This window comes from Sinohyriopsis cumingii, chromosome 10, assembly GCF_028554795.1.
Source record: "Sinohyriopsis cumingii isolate HCF-2022 chromosome 10, ASM2855479v2, whole genome shotgun sequence".
In the NCBI taxonomy this organism is placed as follows: Eukaryota; Metazoa; Mollusca; class Bivalvia; order Unionida; family Unionidae; genus Sinohyriopsis; species Sinohyriopsis cumingii.
The window spans coordinates 107,673,504-107,699,957 of NC_142970.1; the positions used below are offsets into that span (position 1 = coordinate 107,673,504).

Consider the following 26,454-nt stretch of genomic DNA (forward strand, 5'->3'; position numbering starts at 1 on the left):
TCCAGCTGCAGAGCTAACCATAGAAGTCGACCATAGCAGCTGTGAAGCTGAACCATAGCAGCCGTAGAGCTGAATAAACGGTGTTGCTGGTCGAGTAGCAGGTGATTGGGCGTTGCTGACTGAGATTGGTGGGAGCTGACTTCTTGATTGACCAACCTGGAATTCTAACGGCTTGATCGGCCAGTGTAACTGGTAGACGAGTGTGCTGGTGAAGGAGTGTGTAACTCCATACATGTAAACTTTTTGCCGTGGGTTAATTTTTGGGGTTTGTAAAGCCCAGTGTGGTTTTGGGACTGTAAAGATAATTTGTATATCTGTCCTTTGTTTACATAATTTCACTATTTGAAAAATAGATTTTACTATATGAGTAAAATACTACATTTTGTTTTACTATTTGAGTAGAACACATCAATTTATTCATTAAGAAATCACTGTGAATCATTCACTCCTTGTTCTTGTACTGTGAAAGGTCCTTTATTTGTATTTTCATTATTAAGTCCGTGCGTTTCATAAAAGATCATATACGCACACATTAATCATAATTAATTGCTCATTCAAGTCGTTCGTTATTAAACATTGTATTTGTATCACCATCAAAAGGGTTCTCTTGTAAATCCGAAATTTCACCTGGTTATCTTGTTACAGATCCCATAGTCACTAGTCCCTAATCTAAGTCTGATGACAAATTAACACAATGGAGAGGAACATTAACAACTCCACACTCTACTCCCTTTTTATTAGGACACTTCGTTAGAAGATTCTCAGAAAAGGGAACAGTACATAATAACAAAAGACTCCGTGTTTCTGATTATATAAATAAGAGTAGCCTTATCTAAATCAACAATAAGTGATACCGAACCCTTCGACATGAATGCTTCATAATTATCCATAATAAAATCAGACTGGGATATGCAAGCCTCAACAACTACATCTCTTTCAATACATGACCATGACCTTGACCTCTTAGAAACAAGAGCGTTTCGAACAGCTCTGATATATTTATGTTGCTTATTTTTCACCCTATAGCTATCGGAAATAACGTGCCCTTTCCTCTTGCAATAAGTACATGTGGAAAGATATGTTTCTAATCTGTTTTATCAGAAATTTTGTTTTAAAAGGAGGAACCTGCCTGATATTGTTGGCAATATCAAAATATGAACTTGAATTTACATGAGTGTCATTTACTGTTTTGCTCCAATTACCTTAATTTAAACTAATCTCTCTCTCATTTCCATATCTTTATCTTTTCCTTGCTTTCTTGTCCGTCTCATCATTTCTCTCCTGCCTCTCTCACTCCTCCTTTTCTTGTGCCTTTTCTCCCTCCTCCTTTCTTTTGTGAATTTCAATTTGACCATTCTGCATTTCCAGATCTTTCCCTTCATTTCTTTAATGCCTAACTGGGTCATTTTCCAAATCTGTGTGCATATCGTGTCTTTCTAACTCTGCTTCCATCTGAATTTCCCTTGATTTCCTGCCTGAGGAAGACAGACACATCTTTATAAAACCATAAACACTTTTATCAAAATAGATATAATTTAACAGTAACTGAGTGGGTCAGATTTCTTCTAAGAATAATAAGAGCTACAACTCTTACAAAATAAACCAATCACTGATAACGATGCCATTTATAAAGTAAACCAATCACCGATAACCATGCCATTTAACCATGCCATTTATAAAGTAAACCAATCACCGATAACCATGCCATTTAACCATGCCATTTATAAAGTAAACCAATCACCGATAACCATGCCATTTTACAAAGTAAACCAATCACTGATAACCATGCCATTTACAAAATAAACCAATCACTGATAACCAAGCCATTTACAAAGTAAACCAATCACTGATAACCATGCCATTTATAAAGTAAACCAATCACTGATAACCATGCCATTTATAAAGTAAACCAATCGCTGATAACCATGCCATTTTACAAAGTAAACCAATCACTGATAACCATGCCATTTTACAAAGTAAACCAATCACTGATAACCATGCCATTTTACAAAGTAAACCAATCACTGATAACCAAGCCATTTACAAAGTAAACCAATCACTGATAACCATGCCATTTTACAAAGTAAACCAATCAATGATAACCATGCCATTTTACAAAGTAAACCAATCACTGATAACCATGCCATTTATAAAGTAAACCAATCACTGATAACCATGCCATTTACAAAATAAACCAACCACTGATAATCAAGCCATTTACAAAATAAGCCAATCACTGATAACCAAGCCATTTACAAAATAAACCAACCACTGATAACCATGCCATTTACAAAATAAACCAATCACTGATAACCATGCCATTTACAAAGTAAACCAATCACTGATAACCATGCCATTTGTTCCTGATTCCAATGTTTCCTGCACATTAAGCTCCACCCACTTCCTATAAGTAACTAGCTATTGCTCCTTCAATGCAACATGAACAAGATGACGCCAGTGTGATTCAGGCACTTTGTTTGAATAAATGCCTTCAAAAATTGATGTTCACCTTTGTTTTTCAAACTTACTTTGAAAAATACCAAATGCTATGAGAACAAACAAGTCATTCAAATTTTAAAATCTGTCTTTATGATGACCGTAAGAAAAAAAGGTTTCTGATGAGAAATGATAGGACGCTAGTGTCTCTTATGGGACACAAGTGTTACAGGAACTATGGATACCAGGGTATGTCTGATCTCTTAAAAGATTAATTGAAATAAAAAAAATGAATAAATTAAATCCTCAGTTGATATTTTATTATAAGTATCAACAACAAATAATGTATTCTATTTTTCCCATATGAACAATATTCAATAATTTCAATACATGGAAACATTCTATGATTCATCAATGAAAAAACCCTCAAACATATTGATGTTCTTCTCTCAAAGAAGAATTTCCAGGGATTCAAGAAAGAAAAAAAACCCAACAAAACAACATTTCTTCTTTATAACTACTGAGTGCTGAAACAATCTCTGATAATCTTGAGTAACAAGATTTTCAAATTTGCTGCTGTGGCAGCCATATATGATTCAATATCAATACCATTTTCATTTAGGACAAACTAAACACCATTAAATGTCTTTTGGTGAAAAAAATCATGATAATATGACCATCTATTCAAGAGAAATAGTGACAAGTTTTACAATATGTTAAATTGTAATGGCCATATTTGGGTCAGATCAGCACCTGTTTTATTCAGGATCAACTAGATATTATATATAGACTTCTGGTGAAAACCCCATGTCAATATGATTTTCCATTTAGGCAAAGTACCAATGACAATATTTTCTAGATTGCCTTCATTTACTACCATCTTGACATAATGAGAAGTCTGTTGAACCCAATGCTAATATGACCTTTCACCTAGGAGGAGTAGCGATAAGACTTTTAAGATGACAACTCTGGTGATCACACTGTTGGATCAGCACAACTTTGGTTTATGACTTGCCAGACATTACACGAAGTCTTTTAGTGGAAAGCCCAGTTGATATAATTTTCTGTTATGGGGAAACAATAACATGATTTTCAAGATGGCTGTCATAGTGGCCTCATTGGACACCAAATCAACACTATTTTCTTTCAGATCAAACTACACGTAAGTCTTTCAGTGAAAAGCACAATCATGCTGATATGACCATTCATACAGGTGTAGCAAAAACAACTTTCAAGATGTCCAGCTATATGAATGCAGAATGTAGAAGTGAATCATTTTCAATTAGGATGAATGAGACAACATAAGAAGTCTTTTTGGTGATATGACTTTTCATTCGGAAGTGGATGCCACATCAGTCATACTGAATGGTATATCATCACCATTTTCATTTAGGACCAACAAAATATCACAAGAATTTCGGTGAAAACTCCCAAGTTTATGCCAAATATTCTTGAATAATAATGATAAAAGGATTTCATGAATGCCACTTTGGTGGCCATAATAGATCTCTGAGCAGCACCACATTCATTTACAACCAACTAGACCTTAGGATGCCATGTAGACCTCAGGATGCCAACTAGACCTTAGGATGCCAACTAGACCTCAGGATGACAAGTAGACCTCAGGATGCGAACTAGATGTTAGGGTGAATGTGTGTCAAGTGTCATGACAATCCTCCTAATAGTTTACGAGTGGCAATAACAAACATGTACTAATGGATAGAAGGACACTGGACAATATGTGATGGCCAAGAGGCCATCCAATAAGTTCTACAGATCTATGTCTGACAGGATTATAAATGTAAAACCTCTATAATATTGGCCCATTGCAACAAACGATGATAAATCTACACACACATCAAATGGCATGATAATTATACACAGAGATCACATGATTTACTCATAATTATACAATATGTTACAACCTCAAGAATGACTACCCAAGAATTATATTTGTTGTCACTCAGACCATTTTTTGATAAATCTCTGAAGAGAAACAAAACACACACAAAACAAAACACCAAGTGGGTCCAGGTGACTGATGTTACCCACATAAGGTGGAGCAAGCAAAGAAAGATTGATTAATATGCAAGAACAAAGTCCTAGGTCAATATGCAAGAGCTGAGTTCTAGGTCAATATGCAAGAGCTGAGTCCTAGGTCAATATGCAAGAGCTGAGTTCTAGGTCAATATGCAAGAGCTGAGTTCTAGGTCAATATGCAAGAGCCGAGTCCTAGGTCAATATGCAAGAACTGAGTTCTAGGTCAATATGCAGGAGCTGAGTCCTAGGTCAATATGCAAGAGCTGAATCCTAGGTCAATATGCAAGAGCTGAGTCCTAGGTCAATATGCAAGAGCTGAGTTCTAGGTCAATATGCAGGAGCTGAGTCCTAGGTCAATATGCAAGAGCTGAGTCCTAGGTCAATATGCAAGAGCTGAGTTCTAGGTCAATATGCAAGAGCTGAGTTCTAGGTCAATATGCAAGAGCTGAGTTCTAGGTCAATATGCAGGAGCTGAGTCCTAGGACAATATGCAAGAGCTGAGTCCTAGGTCAATATGCAAGAGCTGAGTCCTAGGTCAATATGCAAGAGCTGAGTCCTAGGTCAATATGCAAGAGCTGAGTTCTAGGTCAATATGCTAGAGCTGAGACCTAGGTCAGTATGGAAGAGCTAAGTCCTAAATCAATATGCAGGAGCTAAGTCCTAGGTCAATTTGCAAGATCCAAGTCCTAGGAGAAACAGGTGTCATAACTTTATATAATTTTTAAGGCAATATTGTAAATCAAACTTAGCCTACATTTTTATGATACAAAAAAATTAAAAACAAATCTGGTTTCAATCTGGTTTCAAGAGCTAAGTCCTAAATCAATATGCAGGAGCTAAGTCCTAGGTCAATTTGCAAGATCCAAGTCCAAGGAGAAACAGGTGTCATAACTTTATATAATTTTTACGACAATATTGTAAATCAAACTTAGCCTACATTTTTATGATACAAAAAAATTAAAAAACAAATCTGGTTTCAATCCATCAAGTCCTGTAAAGGTTGTTGATCAGAAACGATATATATGACAGAGAGGATAGACTTGGATTAATACTATATAATTCTCAACATAATATAGTGGTAGTTGTAATTGATGGAATCTGATAAGACAGACTTAGATTAGCAATGAGATAGACTTGGATTAACACTACAAACTTCTCCAATAAACATAAAGTGGGAGCTGTAACAGATGGAATGTCATGAAAGAGACTTGTTGATTAGCATATGAGATAGACTTGGATTAACACTACATAACCCTCCATATAATATAGTGGGAGTTGGTGGAATGCGATGAGATAGAATTGGATTACATATGAGACAGACTTGGATTACATATGAGACAGACACTACATGACCCTCCACATAATATAGTGGGAGTTGTGACTGGTGGAATGTGATGAGATAGAATTGGATTACATGTGAGATAGACTTGGATTACATATGAGTTAGACTTGGATTACATATGAGATAGGCTTGGATTACATATGAGACAGACTTGGATTACATACCAGATAGACTTTCATTAACACTACATAACCCGCCACATAATATTGTGGGAGTTGTGACTGATGGAATGTGATAAGATAGACTTGGATTACATATGAGATAGACTTGGACTGCATATGAGATAGATTTGGATTACATATGAGATAGACATGGATTACATACGAGTTAGACTTGGATTACATATGAGATAGGCACAGACATGGATTACATATGAGTTAGACTTGGATTACATATGAGATAAACTTGGATTACGTATGAGACAGACTTGGATTACATATGAGATAAACTTGGATTACATATGAGACAGACTTGGATTACATACAAAATAGACTTCAATTAAAACTACTTAACCCTCCACATAATATAATGGGAGTTGTGATAGAATGTGATGAGACTTGGATGAGCACTACTTGTTATCTCCATATATAGTCGGGTTTGTGGCAGATGGTAGAGGTTGGGACATGTCTTCTTCACAGAATATACTGGAAGCAAGGGATGTGATGGGGCAGATTCTGGTTAACATTACATTTCCCCTCCACAGAACAGTGGAAATGTGAGATGTGATTTGATGGGATAGACTCAGATAAACACTATATGCCATCTCCACAGAATATAAGGGGCATACAAAATAAAACAAGAAAGAATAATGATATGAAAGCCTGAAAGAATCAAGTTTAGTTTCACATATGAATGAATGTATGTACCTGTCTGTTTGGCATTCAGTACTGGGTACACAACACAGGGTCCTGCTCTATGCAACTTTTGTTGGAAAACCGAAAATTGAAGAAGACTCACTTTCAGGAGCCATTCTTCAAAATGAAAATGTGGAATATAAAAACCCTAATTAGTGAAGGCATCATCAGGTGCATAGCAAATCTGATTGAAATGCAATTTTCTTTAATGTTAAACTGTGGAAAGTCGATACAAAGATGCAAGTCAACTTTGGTGGAAATGCAATATTCTTGTGGGAAGCCAAAACTCTTGGAAATAATACCAAACTCACGTAAGACACATAAGTGTACGATGTTTGTTCATACCAAAGTGCATCACAATATGCTGAATATTTCTTGAGCTATGCCATTTAAAAGAAACATCGCACATGAAGAGATGCAACAATCAAGGGCCATAACTCTATCCAAATGGAGCTAACATGACAAAGCCCATACGAAGTACATCTAGGGCTATGAGACAATCTACACACCTAACTGCATCCTGAGTAAGTTGACCAATTCCTTAGCTATGCCAATTACATGTATCTGCTGTAGCAGAGATGTGCTACTGATGGAGAACATGGTAACTCTAATGAAATTGGACATGAAATAAGAACTCTAATGAAAATGGACATGAAATAAGAACTGATGAACAGATGTCTAGCTGGTCAGATGGAAAGATGTCTAGATGGTCAAATGGACAGATGGCAGTATGGTCAGATGGACAGATGTCAGTATGGTCAAATGGACAGATGTCAGTATGGTCAAATGGACAGATGTCGATATGGTCAAATGGACAGGTGTCAGTATGGTCAAATGGACAGATGGCAGTATAGTCAAATGGACAGAAGGATGGTTGGAAAAGGTTATTACTATATGGCTCTTGCATCTTGACATTGGTCTCTTGTAAGCCCTACCAGCAACAGATCACTATTGAAAAAAAAGAAGAAAAAAAAGACCTCGGGTTTAAAAAAATAATTAAAACAGTTTTTGAGTACCCATGCAAAATTAACAGTATAAAGCTTTGTGATTCATTGATTCAAAATCATCAGAAACAGTAAAATTATGAAATATACAGTTTGATGTCAAAACAATGATTACACAATTTCTTGTCCTATTCTGCACATGTTGTACATACAAAGATACATTTAAAAAAATAAACCCATTGAAACAATACATAAACATAGCAAATGAAGTCCCCCGATGTACACTTACATGCATGTATTTGTCACATATAATAATAATAATAATAATTTGTATCCCTCATAAGCATAAACTACATTCTGGAAAATAAACATAGAGGTAAATGAAACATAAAGCGGAAAATGTATACAAAGGGGGTCGGAAACTCAGAAAACTGTAGGTACATGAAATTAAAATGTTTTGGCAGCATGAATATTTACTGCTGTAAAATACAAAATATACATGGAGAATTTACTTTTCCTTGCAGAACAAATATCCAGATGCTACTTGAATGCCCTTATTTAGCTGTCTGTTAATATTAAGTTTTGTGTTATACTATCATCTGTTGATTGCATCATGCAAGTTTTAGGTCTTTTGATTCAAGGCCGTGATAAAGCTGTGTACAGCTTATGTATTGCATTAATATACTCAAAATAAAACTTGCCTCATTTGGCTTGACAATGTTATGCAATGTATTAATAAAACCAATTTTAAAGTAAAACTGACCTGATTTGAACTGACTTTGTTATGCAATGTATTAATACACCCAACTTAAAATAAAAATGACCCAATGTGACTTTACAATGAGTTGACAAACATAAATTATTCCCTACTGATATGCAAATGAGGTTCTCAGTGATTGGCTGAGCATTAAAATTAAAAGACAACTGGGGATGCTCAAGTTACGGATCTAGCTACAATTACCTAGGTAACAGTTAATTATAACAGTGTTGTGCTGAAAAGCAATTTATTTTTTCAACCATACCCATTTCAAATTAATATTTATTATTTAAAAATGGACATTATTAGAAGAAACTGACTTTGTGCCTCAAAATTCTGAGATCTTTTAAGTTTAATGAAAAATGGTGACAAAGATAATGTCAGTGAAAGATATTTTGCTGAAAATAAGTCAACTTTGATTTTAAATTTTAAAACATTGAAATAAGCAAATTAAATTTCTACGTTAAAACAGAAAGCAATGCATTTTGCATGGGATAGAGAGTATGTAAATTATATCAATGTACCCTGAACACAAATATTTTATGTTTACAAAACACCAGAAACTGTTTAAACAAATTCAACTTAACCTGTTAAACTTTTGCATCAATGTTTCAATCAATTGCAAACCTGCACTCGCACATTATCTGCCAATAATTGGATACTTATGTTAATCATGAAATATTGGCGCAATGAGTTTTACAAAATACACAGCATGACTGAGTTATTCTGACCCATTCAATAACTCCACCTTATAATAATCTGGCACAGGCAAGCATGGTGATGAGGTTATAACAGAATCCATCATATGCGTTGGTGTGGGAGTACAAAATTCTACCTGTGGGTCAGTTTTATGGGCAGGAATATCAATGTGTGAGATAACGAAAATCCACTTGAAGGATGGAATTCCCATACCCCAAATTAATACATATGATGGGATTATTTTTATATCCTTTCTCATTATGAAATAATGATGGGAAAATGATCGCACATCTGTTTGCATTTAGGTATAAAAATACAATTTTACTTTTCTCAAAGATTTTGTCATTAGGAAGGGCAAAGAGTTTACAACAAAACATTTCCTATACAGAGGGATTAGTTTTTATAGGGTAGCAAAAACTCATATTTGCTATCTTAAAAACATAAGGACCATGAGCCAACTCATGTAAGATTGGTGTAACCCACAAAACATTTTAAGAAATGGGCAAAACAGGATCACACATGTTGAGGAATGAGAAAAAGACTCACTGGCAAACTGGATCACAGATACTGAAGAAAAAATATTCTCATCGACAAACTGAATCACACACAGAGGAATGAGAAAAAATAGTCTCATGTGCAAACTGGATAATAAATCTTAAGGAATGAGAAAAACATATCTCATGCTCTCACTCCAATTCAAATAAAAATCCTGACTCTATTGTTTTAACAGTCGCCAATCGGATCTCTGAATTTTGAATTAAGTGCAAGTCTGGGACCAAAACTGATTTTATAAACTCAGGGCCTGATGGAAAGTTCACTGCAGTACACAGTAAATCTACTTTAATGTCTGAAATAAAGTTATTTTTGTAATTATAAAAAATATAGAATTGAGAAGTTTAAAGGATGGCACCAATTCCCTTGCTTGGGAAAATGCTAAGGTATTGCTACGTAATTCTTGAAGGCTGTTCTCCATACTGTAGTATCAATAATATTTGTGGATTTAGTTGTTGCCCCGAACAAAGAATTGAAAGATTTTAAGCTCATTGTGCAATTATATTAATGTCAATTATATTAAACATGTTCAAATAAAATCCTGGTGCAATCTGAACAACCACCTGTCTGAAAACCTTACAGTGATACTTGTCCTGAAATCTGTGGATAAAATGGAGGGAAAAATGAATAATTTGAGATCTTTCATGGACTTGTATCCATCAGGTTAATTACAGGTAAACAGACTGCAGAGCAAAAGGGATTATTATATAATAAACTATCTTCTGTCTCCATTAAAGAGATAAATATATACAAGGTTATATAATTTTGAATAATAAATATATAAAATTATTGTAAACAATTAAATAATCTTAATTTTTGTAACTTAAATAACTTAAAAATTAAACATGGCACAAAACCACCTAAAATAATCAACATATTGAAATTTGCAAAATACATGTCTTTTTATACAAGGAATGTGTTCAGGAAACATAATTTTACTTATGTACTTTAAATATACTGGGAAATTCATTCAATGACCTCTTGTTTTGTTTTTTGTTTCAAAATTTATTTCTAAAGTACACTGTACTGTTTTATGTTTAACCTAGTTAATAAATCAAAATTTAGGTCAGTCAATTTCCTAACATTGCATAATGATTCTGTAACACATAACCAAACAATAAAGCACAATATTTACAATAATCAAGAATTCAATTTATGAGTTGGAGTTCCTGTTTTAAACCCCGCCCCCCCCCCTCCCCCCCCCCCGAGATTAGAACAAACCAATGTTGTAATAATACACAATTTTTTGGTTCATGGTGGCATTACAATAAAACACAAGCATGCATGTGAACAATTTAACAACTTGTCAGTAAAATTCTGATTATTTATATAGTGCCAATTAAAAGTAAAGTAAAGAATATAATGAGAAAAATAACAAAGAAAGGCTCCAAGCAAAGACCAATACTAAAGAATAAAGGGAAACATAATAATAAATCTTGAATTAAATGCTAAAATATGTTTTATTTTATTTATTTATGCATTTCACTTTGTAAATTTTACTGTGTATATATTATATACTCTGAGTAATGACAGTCACAACCGTATCTTCAATACAGATGTGAAAGACGCACACACATTTCAGGCTGTCCAGTCTTTTAAGACACATATGAAATCCACTGTACATGTTATCAAAATCTGTATACACATTCATTTCTGTTTAGAGTCATACATGTTTTGATTTCAAGCAATGGCCTGTATCATGTGGTATGTGGTGTGTCATACATGGAAACAAGAGCCATCATAAGGCAGAAATGCTTGCCTGCATACCAATGTCAACCAGTAAATTCCAATGCATACCAACGTCAACCAGTAATATCCAATGCATACCAATGTCAACCAGTAAATTCCAATGCATACCAATGTCAACCAGTAAATTCCAATGCATACCAATGTCAACCAGTAATATCCAATGCATACCAATGTCAACCAGTAATATCCAATGCATACCAATGTCAACCAGTACATTCCAATTCATACCAATGTCAACCAGTACATTCCAATTCATACCAATGTCAACCAGTAAATTCCAATTCATACCAATGTCAACCAGTAATATCCAATGCATACCAATATCAACCAGTAAATTCCAATGCATACCAATGTCAACCAGTAATATCCAATGCATACCAATGTCAACCAGTAAATTCCAATTCATACCAATGTCAATCAGTAAATTCCAATGCATACCAATGTCAATCAGTAATTTCCAATGCATACCAATGTCAACCAGTAATATCCAATGCATACCAATGTCAACCAGTAAACTCCAATGCATACCAATGTCAACCAGTAATATCCAATGCATACCAATGTCAACCAGTAATATCCAATGCATACCAATGTCAACCAGTAATATCCAATGCATACCAATGTCAACCAGTAAATTCCAATTCATACCAATGTCAACCAGTAAATTCCAATTCATACCAATGTCAACCAGTAATATCCAATTCTTACCAATGTCAACCAGTAAATTCCAATTCATACCAATGTCAACCAGTAAATTCCAATGCATACCAATGTCAACCAGTAAATTCCAATGCATACCAATGTCAACCAGTAATATCCAATGCATACCAATGTCAACCAGTAATATCCAATGCATACCAATGTCAACCAGTAAATTCCAATTCATACCAATGTCAACCAGTAAATTCCAATTCATACCAATGTCAACCAGTAATATCCAATGCATACCAATGTCAACCAGTAAATTCCAATGCATACCAATGTCAACCAGTACATTCCAATTCATACCAATGTCAACCAGTAATATCCAATGCATGCCAATGTCAACCAGTAATATCCAATGCATACCAATGTCAACCAGTAATATCCAATTCATACCAATGTCAACCAGTAAATTCCAATTCATACCAATGTCAACCAGTAAATTCCAATTCATACCAATGTCAGCCAGTAATATCCAATGCATACCAATGTCAACCAGTAAATTCCAATGCATACCAATGTCAACCAGTAAATTCCAATTCATACCAATGTGTTTAATTTTTTTTCTAAGGGAAGCCCTTCATCTTTAATTCATCATAATAAAGATTTAGCATAAAAACCTGCTACTGGCATAACTTGCCTATCAAGGAACAATTATCCAAGTATTTTGTACTGGAATCTCAGGAAATAGTAACTGCAGGTGAATCAGGCAATTTAAAGAAAGCATGCTGTAATTATGGATTAAATTTTGTATAGGATTATTGGAGACTCTTGCACTGTACAGTCAATAGTGCACAACACACTGATCCCAAACAAACGTTGAGAAAAGTCAATGAAACATGAAATATATAGGTCCCTCTTACCTATTTTTAGAATGATGGTGTCATAACTACCACAGTATCCACACAAAGGTTCACAGCCCTACCAGTGAGACTGCTTGAGAAACTGACCAAAATGTGTAACTCTGTCCAAATTGTGTAACTCTGACCAAAATGTGTAATTCTGTCCAAAATGTGTAACTCTGACCAAAATGTGTAACTCTGTCCAAATTGTGTAACTCTGTCCAAATCATGCATGCACACAATGTAGGTAATAGTGATGATCTAGTATTCAATATAACAGCCATAGACAACGTCTCATGACTGTACAATGTTGTATGACACTTCTCACTGAGCCATAGACAAATTCTCATGACTGTACAATGATGTATGACACTTCTCACTGAGCCATAGACAAATTCTCATGACTGTACAATGATGTATGACACCTCTCACTGATCAGAGGCCTCAGGTAAAGGAAGTGCCTGAGGCATGACATGGTGGCTGGGGCATGACATGATGGCTGAGGCATGACATGGTGGCTGAGACATGACATGGTGGTTGTGGTCACCTACTATCGGCATGCCATTCATTAGTTCCCTCCAAGTTGGATCCACACAATAAACTACAATACCATATAAACAAAAATGCTTGAAATAATTCATATAAATTAATTCAAAACTTAAACAGAATGATGCCAAAGAAAGTGTACAGAAAAAACAGATCAAATGGGTTGGGAGATGACATTAATGCATAATGTAATATTCATAATTATTGCATCTTCAAAAAGCAGTCTGAAAATTAGCCTTAGGTACAAAGAAAAAGGACTTCAAAACTTTGACCTGATAGAAAAAAAAAAACCCCAAATAAACTTAATCTCATATATCTCACTACCAACTATAATGAAAAGTAAGCATTGTATAAAAGAGAAACAAAAAGACAGGTTGGGGTGGAGAATGCTTACAAATATAAATACCCTTGAAATAAACTACTCCTGCACGAATATCTAACAAAAACCTTAAACAACAAACATTAACCTACCATCTACATATAACAAATCCCAAAGCAAACTTTAACCTGTAAATCATTCCAGTAATTTTTGTAAACAAATTTAAAATTAAAATTGGCTAAAAAAGTATTAAGGAAGGTCATGCACCTGTATTATTGACATAAAGAAGTGAAACTGAAGAGGAAATTCTACAAGCAATAAACAAAACTGTAAAAATGAAATTTAACCTGTCTACATGGAGTAACCATAAATGCAAACTTTAACCTCGGAATTTTTCCCATCTGCAAAACAAAACCACAAAAACAGTAAACCTGGGCAAACTAACTTAAATGCAACTTTAAGATCAAACAAAAATTGGGAAAACAATCCCTCCAAAATCAGTACAAAATAACATCCGACATATGCTACTATACATACAACATAATTTTATTTTAAAATGCCGTGTCCCTTCACACGAGCCACACTAAAACCTTAACATCAACCTAAGCCAGATGCCTACACCCACTGGTACACCATCACAGCATACATTCTCTATGACTATGTACAGACAAGCTAATAATGACAAAAATTTAAGTGAAAAAAGTTTCTTGTCAGAGCCAACACACTAATTTTCATGAACAGACCAAGACAATGGTTTCCATGAACAGACCAAGACACTGGTTTCCATGAACAGAACAAGACAATGGTTTCCATGAACAGACAAAATACATTGGTTTCCATGAACAGACCAAGACAATGGTTTCCATGAACAAAAGAAGACAATGGTTTCCATGAACAGACCAAGACAATGGTTTCCATGAACAGACCAAGACACTGGCTTCCATAAACAGACAAAATACAATGGTTTCCATGAACAGACCAAGACAATGGTTTCCATATACAAAAGACAATGGTTTCCATGAACAGACCAAGACAATGGTTTCCATGAACAGACCAAGACACTGGTTTCCATGAACAGACCTAGAGACTGGTTTCCATGAACAGATCAAGACACTGGTTTCCATGAACAGACCAAGACACTAGTTTCCTTGAACAGACAAAATACATTGGTTTCCATGAACAGACCAAGACAATGGTTTCCATGAACAAAAGAAGACAATGGTTTCCATGAACAGACCGAGACAATGGTTTCCATGAACAGACCAAGACACTGGCTTCCATGAACAGACCAAGACAATGGTTTCCATGAACAGACCAATACACTGGTTTCCATGAATAGACGAAGACAATGGTTTCCATGAACAGACCAAGACACTAGTTTCCATGAACAGACCAATTCACTGGTTTCCATGAACACAACAAGACAATGGTTTCCATTAACAGACCAAGACAGTGGTGGGGTGTTACTTGAAAAGACCTTGCAACATGACAAAATACCACATCTTGTGATGTGCCATCTAATGAAAAACCAAGAATTATGTATGAACCTACCATGTCAATCATTAAGCAATCTCTTCTTCACTATGACACTGTCCAGTAGGGGACAAAGATTACTTCCTATTGGTGATGTTGCCTTTTAATGATTTGCATGATAAACATCCATTTACTAACACTCATTGAAATGGATTGCATGATCATACATGTCTTATGAAACAGATGCAGAGATGCTCCAAGGATTTTGTCATATGGGACGATTTTCCCAAGTGGGGAGCAGAACAAAAATGAGGGAGAGGAGGAAATGGTCATAGTTCAATATTTACATGTCAATATCCATCTCTCTTTCTTCCTGATTCCTACTGAAACCAAAATCTTTAAAAGATGTTGCCTCTAGTTGTAAAAGCATAAATTTGTTCACAGTTTCTCAACTTAATTGGTTTCTTATCTGTCTGTGTATAAATATTGTTCAGTACTGATAACACCCATTCACAGCAAACATGTATTGTCTTCAGGATAATTCTTTTCCAAAAGTAAGTGTCTCACTAACATAAATCTAATTTTCTTGAATTAGCACTATACTGACTACTAAGCCAGATTTAAGTTTCCATAATGCTGTATTAGGATTTTAAGTCCATTTATGCCATAGTCTATTTGTTGAAACCGAGTTATTTTGATTGAATACATATCTTTACTTTTTAAATTCACTTTTAGATTCTTATTTATATGATTTATGATAACCTTTATGCCAGGGTTGTATTGTTTTTTTAGCATATGATCACGCAGGGCTATATTGGGATGAGAAATGAAATGAAAAGTGCACTCTACTTTTAAATTGTCTGTATTTTAATTTGGCTTGTTTGTCTGCATTTTCTAAATTTAATTTCAAATAATGCTGATATGAGGGGTGGACTGGCATGTCATCTGTTTCTGTCCATCCAGCATTACACTGGATTTGTATTTAACGCCCACTATTACATTTAATAACATTTTTGCCAGGTCCTATGATCTGTTATATTTTTTAACTTTAACAAATTAATCTGTGATCTACGATCAACCAATATGTGCCAAAATAAAATGTCGTCTAAAGATGAATAATGGAGGAAATCTGTCATTTTGGATCTTCTAGACAACCAGTATTATAAACACGTAAAAGAAAAATGTCCTTGCTGCAAAGTTCAAACTATGACAAAATGCATATTATGGGGGACCAATGTGCAAATCAAATTTAGTTTAACAACCATTCATATCAAGCCGAACAAACAAGAAGTGTAAACAGGTATGAAAAATACATGTCATGACAAGTGCTACAATATTTCTATCGTTTCTACAAGTACTTTAATGGTGAATGGTTGAATAAAGTTGTATACTGCACAGAGTACATTTTCAGGACTTGAAATTAATCTGTGGATAGTCTTGCCCATCACCACTTTCCAAGTGTGCAAATTCAAACAAATTTTGCGTGAACCATTTGACAGCAGTCCTTGGAACATCTCTGACAAACAAACACAACCATGTTATAATGAAGGGTTTACAGTAAGGGTTTGCTGTATTACAATATCTACAATACATCTGCAAATCTTATAATATTCATTTAATACCTCCATATTATTGGAAGAAAATCTTATAATATTTATTTAATACCTCCATATTATTGGAAGAAAATAATTCCTCTGCTTAACATACAAACCTGCCTTGATTCAATACTGAATCAGGTACAAGCTTTCATAAAAAAACCCATTTTAAAATTGTACCAAAACTCATGTTAATTACAATTAAACTGCATACAGAGACAAACACCCATCATCAAATTATCATTTCTCTGTACAAATAAATGGCAAATAGTTTTTCATAGTATTCCAGATTGCAATCGTTACATTTTTCAAAAATATCCGTAAAAAATGACTAAAGGGTGCTAAAACAAATCTGGCTGCAGAATATTTCAGTGTAAAATTATTATCATTTTAGACAGTCTAAAATAGAGAAAATGAAAAGAATGTTTCCTTTTACATCTTTCAGGATTTGCTGAGAATGAATTTCAAACATTAACCTGTGTTCAACAAATATAGCCCTTCCCTCTCGCTACAGTACTTCCTATTATAATACTGCACAAGACATACAGTTTACCACCTTATATTCAGACTGCCTTATAGAGAAATATATGATACAGTACTTCCTCTATATAATACCATCAGTGTAATGTAAAAAAATACTGCCTTATTGAGAAATATATGATACAGTACTTCCTCTTTATAACACCATCCATGGATGTAAAAAAAAAATACTGCCTTATAGAGAACTATATGATACAGTACTTCCTCTTTATAACACCATCCATGGATTTGAAAAAATACTGCCTCATAGAGATGTACTCCCTCTTTATAACACCATCCTTGGAAGTAAGAGTATACTTCCTTGTAGAGAGACCACCTTGCAATGAAGTACATATATTATACAAAGAATTCAACTACTACATAATGGAATCATTCATCAACCATGTAACAGGAACAATGTCATAATGAAGCCCAAATAACAAGGAAATACTGTAGTTTATTTAACTTCAGCTCCTAATAAAATATTCTGACCAATCAGAAGCAAGCATATGTACGTTTTCAGCAAGGATTTTCAAGTCTGGAGTAACATTTTTTACTGGTAACACAAAGTAAGTTTGTATTTCATGTCATTAAAGTTCCAATGTAACCACTAGCCATACTGAGCATCCTGGTCTTAAAGTACTCTTATCATCACACAGAAACCTGGTTTTTAAAGTGCTATTATTATCACAAAGAAGTCTGGTATATAAAGTGATGTTGAAAAAACTAGATACACAGAGAAGCCTGGTCTTTAATAAGGTATTATTATCAGCATACACAAAGAGAAGCCTAATGTTAAAGTACTACTGTTATCACTAGACATACAAAGAGGTTTGTTCTTAAAGTGATATTGTTAACACTAGACATACAAAAGGGTTTGTTCTTAAAGTGATATTGTTACCACTAGACATACAAAGGGGTTTGTTTTTAAAGTGATATTGTTACCACTAGACACACAGAGAATCCTGGTTTTAAAGTGCTTTTGTTATCACTAGATACACATAGAAGTCTGGTCTTAAAGTGCTGTTGTTAACACTGGATACAGAGGAGCCTTGTCTTGAAGTGCTATTGTTATCACTAGACATACAAAGGGTTGAGTCTTAAAGTGCTACTGTTACCACTAGACAGAGAAAATCTGGTATTAAAGTGCTTTTGTTATCACTAGATAAACACAGAAGTCTGGTCTTAAAGTGCTATTGTTAACACTGGATACAGAGAGGCTTGGTCTTAAAGTGCTATTGTTAACACTGGATACAGAGAGGCTTAGTTTTAAAGTGATATTGTTAACACTGGACACAGAGAAGCCTTATCTTGAAGTACTACTGTTATCACTAGACATACAAAGGGGTTTGTTCTTCAAGTGATATTGTTACCACCAGACACACATAGAAGTCTGGTCTTAAAGTGCTATTGTTAACACTGGATACAGAGAGGCTTAGTCTTAAAGTGATGTTGTTAACACTGGACACAGAGGAGCCTTGTCCTGAAGTGCTATTGTTATCACTATACATACAAAGGGTTTAGTCTTAGAGTGCTACTGTTACCACTAGACACAGAAAATCTGGTATTAAAGTGCTATTGTTATCATTAGGCACACATGTATCTGTTATTAAAGTGTTATTGTTATCACTAGACACACACAGAACCTGGTCTTAAAGTGCTGTTGTTACCACAAGACAACCAGAGGCACCTTGTCTTAAAGCGTTACTGTACCGCTTGGCATGCGAAGAGACCTGGGCTGACTGTATTATTGTTACCACTAGACTGAAAAGACATATCTAAATATTCTTGGTTTGTGTGTGTGTGTGTGATTAGGATTTTTAATGTAGCTTTAAAGAAAATTAAGTCATATTGCTATGATGTCTGCAGTGTGGCAGTTTATAGTGATGTTTAGCTCTGAGGCATCATGCCGCAGACATGTAGCATGATGTCCCACCCAGATACATTATCCTGACACGAGGCCAACAAGTCCTAACACTAACCTCTTATTGCTGACCGCCAAGCAAGGCAGTTGTTAGTGCCATTTTTGTAAGTCTTTGGTATGACTCGGCTGGGGATCAAACCCACGACGTCCAGCTTCTGAGGAGGACACTCTAACCACTAGACTACCGGAGCGGTCTCTTGGTTTGTGAGTCTCCTATGTAGAAGTTTTTAGCACAGGTTATGTTAGGTAGTAACTTTCAACATTGGCACAAAACTTTCCTGGAATTCAGAAACTGTAATTGCCTATACAGATCCTGTTTTGAAGTTGACATATAAATCATGAAACAAAATGACCAATTCATCAGTGGAATTAAACAGTTTATAGGCATTTCTTGATATCTACTAATTCTACTAAATGACACCTTACATCCAAAAGAGCAGTCTGTTTAAAAATGTACTGACTGGTAAACTTGGTGTAAATAAAATTACATTTATAAAAATACAGAATACTATTTACAATCTCACCTGTATTGATTTGACTATTGCTTTAATATAAGTAAAGTAAGGAAGGTGAAGAAGGTAAATACAATCAGTTCCATTTCACTATATACTTATGCCTAAGTCAGATCCAACCGGTACCTGCAAAGACCCAGATCTGCCAATGTATACTGTAATCAGTAAAATAAAATGATCTGCTAATTCCTTAAGTAATGTAACCTGACCTGACTTACATGTGAATATTGACAACTGGGTTTATTAAACTTTTTCTGACTAGGCGATAACTGCACTATGTTCTCAAATTTGCTGATGTCTGTCGATGATTATAGAGTTGCAAATTTAGTTTCATGGGCAACATGTTAGCAGAACAAATAAAAGATAAAAGAGTATTACCTATAAAATATATCAGCAAATCTGAAAACATACCAAAGTACAAGAGTCCAACCAAATACCGCATAGATCCAGATCTGCTGGCCCATTATGCACTGGAAGATCAGGGTCTATGCTGCTTGCCATCGGATTCGACTTATAAGCAAATATATACTGCAGTGCAGATATCCCTATTCTAACACATCTTGAAAACATGTATTGAAAAATAGATATAGCATTTAGAATACTGATGACTTGGAGGATAAAGGCAATAATGAATTAAAGAAGATCATAAAAAATGCCAATATTCCTCTCAATGCATGTAATCTTGATTATATTTGTTGCAAGTCTTTTCTTCTACCTCTCAAAGGGGAAAAGATTCCAAAAATTATAAACTATTTGAGAGAAAACTATGTAATTACCTTTGAAGAGCATTTCTATTAAAATGATCCTGTTTGGTATTCAGTGCTACAAAGAAGGGTCTAACTATACTAAGGGAGGTAATATGATCTGAATTTGAGTTATGTCCCTTTACATATCTTGGCTGGCCTTTTCAAGTCAAACGGCCAAATGCATTATATAAGAAAAGTGCATTATTATTAGAAACACAAATTATTTCTTGGGAACAGACAGTAGGCAGCATGCCATAGACTTTGTGGTATAAAATTCCGTCCAAATTAAAAAACCTGTTAAAGCAATACATCATTAGGTAGAGTCATAATATCACATTAGCTTGCACTGTTCCAATACTTGGCAATGTTGACATCTACTTACCTGTGATATCTCTCTGAAATAAGGACCATTTCAATTTCTCACATAATAAAAACATTTCTTACTCTGATAGCTCTTCATAGTAATTTTTCAAAATTTTTTGTTAAATTGAACAACAGATAATGCCAAATTTTTTATCCAAGATTTAAGACCACACTTTCTAAGTTGTTTCATAATATAATTCAATCAAATCAATATCATAAAAATCAGATCATACAGAATTTACTAAAAATTTAACATAATATTTCGTCAGTTCCCACACAGCGTACCATACAAATATAACAGGTACACACTTTTTATTCATATAGATCTTAACATTCAAAGATGTGTTAGAATAAGACATATTTAAGTGATGTTAAAATGACTAGATTGTATATTATGTTGAACTATCATATTTTTTCATCTGTATCCAATCCCTGTTTTTTATAAAAATCACTGAGTATTTTAATTAGGACATCCATTGCAGTGACGTATGCATCCATGTCGGACAAGAGAGACTGAAGGAATAATTCTTCATCTTCAATGTCTTTGCCATTTGGTTCTTTTAACAAGGAAAGGAAGGTACTCCTGTATGGCAATGCCTTTACTGCCATCTGTAAATAAATCAAAAGTTAAGAAACAAGCTTTTGGTAATTGTCTGTAAACTGGTCACACACCAAACACCATTATCTGTCACACACCAAACACCATTATCTGTCACACACCAAACATCATTATTTGTCACACACCAAACACCATTATCTGTCACACACCAAACACCATTATTTGTCACACACCAAACACCATTATCTGTCACACACCAAACACAATTATCTGTCACACACCAGACACCATTATCTGTCACACACCAGACACTATTATGTCACACACCAGACACCATTATGTCACACACCATACACTATTACCTGTCACACACCAAACACCATTATCTGTCACACACCAAACACCATTATTTGTCACACACCAAATACCATTATCTGTCACACACCAAACACCATTATCTGTCACATACCAAATACCATTATCTGTCACACACCAAACACCATTATGTCACACACCATACACTATTAACTGTCACACACCAAACACCATTATCTGTCACACACCAAACACCATTATGTGTCACACACCAAACACCATTATCTGTCATCCTCCTATTTCCCAATCATTAAATAATCTTCTTGAGACACTTTAACACACCAAAACAAAGTAAACCCGTCACCAACTCAGGGGAGACAATAATGAATCTCTTGCCTAGCACCAGTGAAGCATGGACATCTGACTCCACACTGGCATGTTTCATGTTTATGCATTTTTTCTTCTGTATAAATGTTTTACTAGTTACATAAATACTGACCAGTGTAATAATTATCTTTGAGTAGCCCTGACTAGTTGGATATAGCAACACTCATCACCTGTTGATTACTGTTGAATCATGAACTGACATATTAAAAAATGCCACAATGGACAATCTGGGGTCATTATATTTAAATAGCATCACACTGGGAAATTTTTCCATGAAAATACACTGTTGTATATATTTAATGTCTTGTGTGATGTGATGTGTTGTGATATGCATTTTTAACGTAGCTTTAACAATTTTCAGCCATTTCGTTACGATGTCTGCAATGTGGCAGTTTATAATTATGTCCAGCACTGGAACATTATGCCACAGACATGTAGCATGATGTCCCACCCAGTCACATTATCCTCACACCAGGCTGACCAGTCCTAACACTAACCTCTTAATGCTGAATGCCAAGCGAGGCAGCTGTTAGTATCATTTTTATAAGTCTTTGGTATGACTCGGCCAGGGATCAAATCCATGACCTCCCGCATCCGAGGCGGACGTTCTTACCACTATGCCACTGGATTGGTCATTACTAACTTGTATCTTGAAATGTTTTCATTATAACTAAATGAAAGAGAATGCAATATAATTACAAAATGTATTCAACTAAAACAATATCACTCTTTAATTTTCTAACACACTGCATGTTAATTATTCCAACATCTGGAGCAATACTTTGGGCAAACTGGTCAGACACTTAGATAGTTTTCATTATATATACCATAAAAAAAATTAATTCAATTTAGCCATTTTTTACCAGTGTATGTCTACAGCTACAAATCTGAATCTGATTTTGGTTTTGTTGATCTTAATTAACATAGTAATGACTACATCATGCAAAGGAAATATGAGAAATGTGCCTTTCCCAAAGGACACATCGAGGCAGATGACATGGAATGGTATCAATTGAGGCAGCTGCATAGATCCAAATCTGCCAGTGCATTATGTAACAGCAGATCTGAGTCTCTGCAGTTTTGCAGTTTTTCAACTCGTGATACAAGCTAGTATATATGGTACACCGAATTAACAAATCTGTGTGGATTTCTTGGTTGGTTTAAACCATGAATAAAATGATCAAAGTGTGTTTTGGAATTTTAACAAAGCTTTAACAATTGTTCAGTCATATCGCTACGATGTCTATAGTGTGGCAGGTTATAGTGATGTCTAACATGGCATCATGCTGCAGACATGTAGCAAGCTGTCACACCCAGTCACATTATCCTGACACCAGGCCGACCAGTCCTAACACTAACCTCTTAATGCTGAGCGCCAAGTGAGACAGTTGCTAACTGAGCAACAGTAATATTTAAATCTTACCAATGATGTGTATAAACTGAGCAGGACTTTTAGATCTGCTGTCCAATTTTTATTTGTTATAATTCACATTAAATTCAGGGATTTTTTAAAATTTATTTTGGTTGGTGATTTATGAATCAGCATTACAAGAAGGCAGCTGTTTAGCACCATTTTTACAAGTTTTTGGTATGATTCGGCCAGGGTTCAAACCCATGACCTCCCACATCTGAGGCACATGCTCTAACCACTAGGCCACCAGAGTGGTGAAAAGATCCAAGAAGTAATAATCTTTCTGTGAAAAAGAGATCTTCTTTCCAAAACCACATATTTAGCTATCAATAAAAAATGTAACTCTGCAAAACCATCAAAACTGATGTGCGCAAAAATAAATTCTCTTTGATACAGGAATGAATGAGAACACATTATCAAAGAAGGTGACTTATATAAGATAAGAAAATTCCATCCTTCAAGTTACAATGTCTTTTGCTCAGCACAGCCTGTCATAAAAAACCCAACTAGAGCTATCAGTGATCGGTACAGAGCAAAAGACCCCACATACTACTCAGCAGAACAAATTGATTTCTCACAATTCACAACAACATTTAAAGGACTTACGGCCCTATTTGTTTTTTCCTGGAGGTGGTGGTGGGGGGGTGCAGGTGGAGGTGATGTGGTCATTAGTGTAGTCATCAAGCTCCTAATTCAATGACACAGTTAGCATCTTACGTTGATGTATATTAAATAAAATATGAAATGTTTATATTTTTAACAGTGGATAGGAACTTGTGCTGCAAAACCAAAGTTGAGAGATGAACATCCAGGGGCCATTACTTTTCTTAATGATGACAGTCCCAATGATATAAAAGTTTTCTGCCAAAACTGGTTGAAATCCAACACTCCTTGGCCAAATAATGATGCAGAAACCAAAGTCAGCATGAAGGGCGACCAGCTGAATGCTAGAAATGAAATTCTTTGAAGGTCTTGTTAACATAAAGCTTTATTCTGCATTTGCTTCAAATACAACAATGATTAAAGTAATGTTAAAAACCATGAAGTCGTCAGGTAGATTATTAACATGTGGTCATAACTCCTGAAATGAAACTGTGACAGAGAAGACTGGACTGATTTAAGGTCTCATCAATATAAATCCAAATTTTGTAGAAAGCCATCATTTCTTGTATAGATGTGCTGGTGAAACCAAAGTCAAGGCAGACAGACAATCAAAATCAGGGGACATAGCCCTGATAAAAGTGCTGTGGAATGCTGGAAACCAAACTCATACAAATCTCATCAGTACAAAGCAGAATGCCAAATCTGGCTGAAATACAACAATCCTTGGTGAAGTTATGCTGCTGAAATATAATAGGCAATCAATTAAAGCAGCATCACTCCTGTAAAAAAAAGTGATAGAAAGAAGAACACTGAACTGCTTTGAACAAAGTCTCATCAATGAAAAGATACATGCCAAATCTGGTTTAAATCCAGCAACCCTTTACAAATATATGTAGTTGTAACCAATTACATGATGATGTACAACCAGGGTGGGGGAGCAGAACCCCTGTAAATAAAATTGTGCTCTGAAATCAACCTGATTCAAGCATCAATACAAGTTTCATGCCAAATCTGTCTGAAACACAACAATCACTGGTAAAGATTTTTTTAAAAACCCAATTCAGATGTATGGATGATTAGAGGAAATAACTCTTGTATATAGAGGCAACAAACTCGAGAAATCAAACTCATTCAAGCATCACTATAAGGTGGCGCTCTACAGTTTCGTATTTTGCATAGGGTTAGGATTTTAGAGAAAAAGAATTTCCCCGGCTTTCCTCACTGGTTATACTGGTTATTTAAAAACGACCTTGTATATCTTAGGTATAATTCAAAGAACATTTAATTCCCTTTATTTTGGTGTATGATTGATGGGTGTAGTATGGGTTAAAGAGTATACAGCTTGGCCTTACTCCAGATGTGCACCTTTCAAAAAAGTGCTAGCTCCACTTGGTCATTTTCACTTCCTGAACTTCAGAGGTAAATTGTATAAAAAAGAGCCGATAACTTTTTTTTACATTTTATATATTTGGTAATTCATTCATTGCCCTTTCAGAAGCTGTATTGTCTAGTCTGGCAAAATTTATTTTCCCTATTTTAATAGCTGCTATGGATAGTGTACTTGAGACAAATTCAGGCTGATTTTTCAGCCCAAGGGAGCATTAATTTTAGTTAGCAGTGTGTTTAAATCATGTACAATTTCCAAAAGTACAATATCCAAAGAAATATCATCCACACTACATTAATGTAGCATACAGGTATGCCACCATTCTCTCCACTGTGCATGTTTTAAATGCAAACAGCTTCACCTTACATACGTCACTCTCTCAAAAGTACATAATAACTGGTGAGCGCCCCATTAAAGAGAATATAGGTATTATTATTGTATGATTTAATTATGATTTTATGGCTGAAACATTTAAGTCGCAAGCATCAAAACAATACACATTACATTTTGTAAACATAGCAACCAATGTTATGCTGAATGACAGGAACATGAAACTAGCCAGAATTATTTGTGAGATATCAACAATGAATTTTACAGTTGGAAAAGGGATGGAACACATCAGGTTCATAAAGGTCAAAGTGTAAAATATTTGAAGTTATGCTGCTGAAATATAATAGGCAATCAATTAAAGAGTCAACAAACTCAAGAAATCAAACTCATTCAAGCATCAATATAAGTTTCATGCCAAGTCTGGCTGAAATCCAACAATCACTAGTAAAGGCTTATTTAAGAAACCGAAGTCAGATGGATAGATAATTAGGGGACATAACTTGGAAAGTACAGATATACTTCTGCAACAAAGTCAGAAAGACTGGAAA

General features: G+C 34.9%; 1 protein-coding gene across 1 annotated transcript in view; it reads right to left on the minus strand.

The window, feature by feature from the left end:
• Window positions 1-17,813: 17,813 nt before the first annotated feature.
• Window positions 17,814-26,454, minus strand: part of LOC149790797 (pleckstrin homology domain-containing family A member 8-like) — a 49,773-nt gene continuing 41,132 nt past the window's right edge. The window contains exon 12 of the mRNA XM_089972859.1: window positions 17,814-21,523. Coding sequence (XP_089828985.1) covers window positions 21,320-21,523 — 204 coding nt within the window. The 3' untranslated portion in view covers window positions 17,814-21,319. The remainder of the gene's footprint in view (window positions 21,524-26,454) is intronic.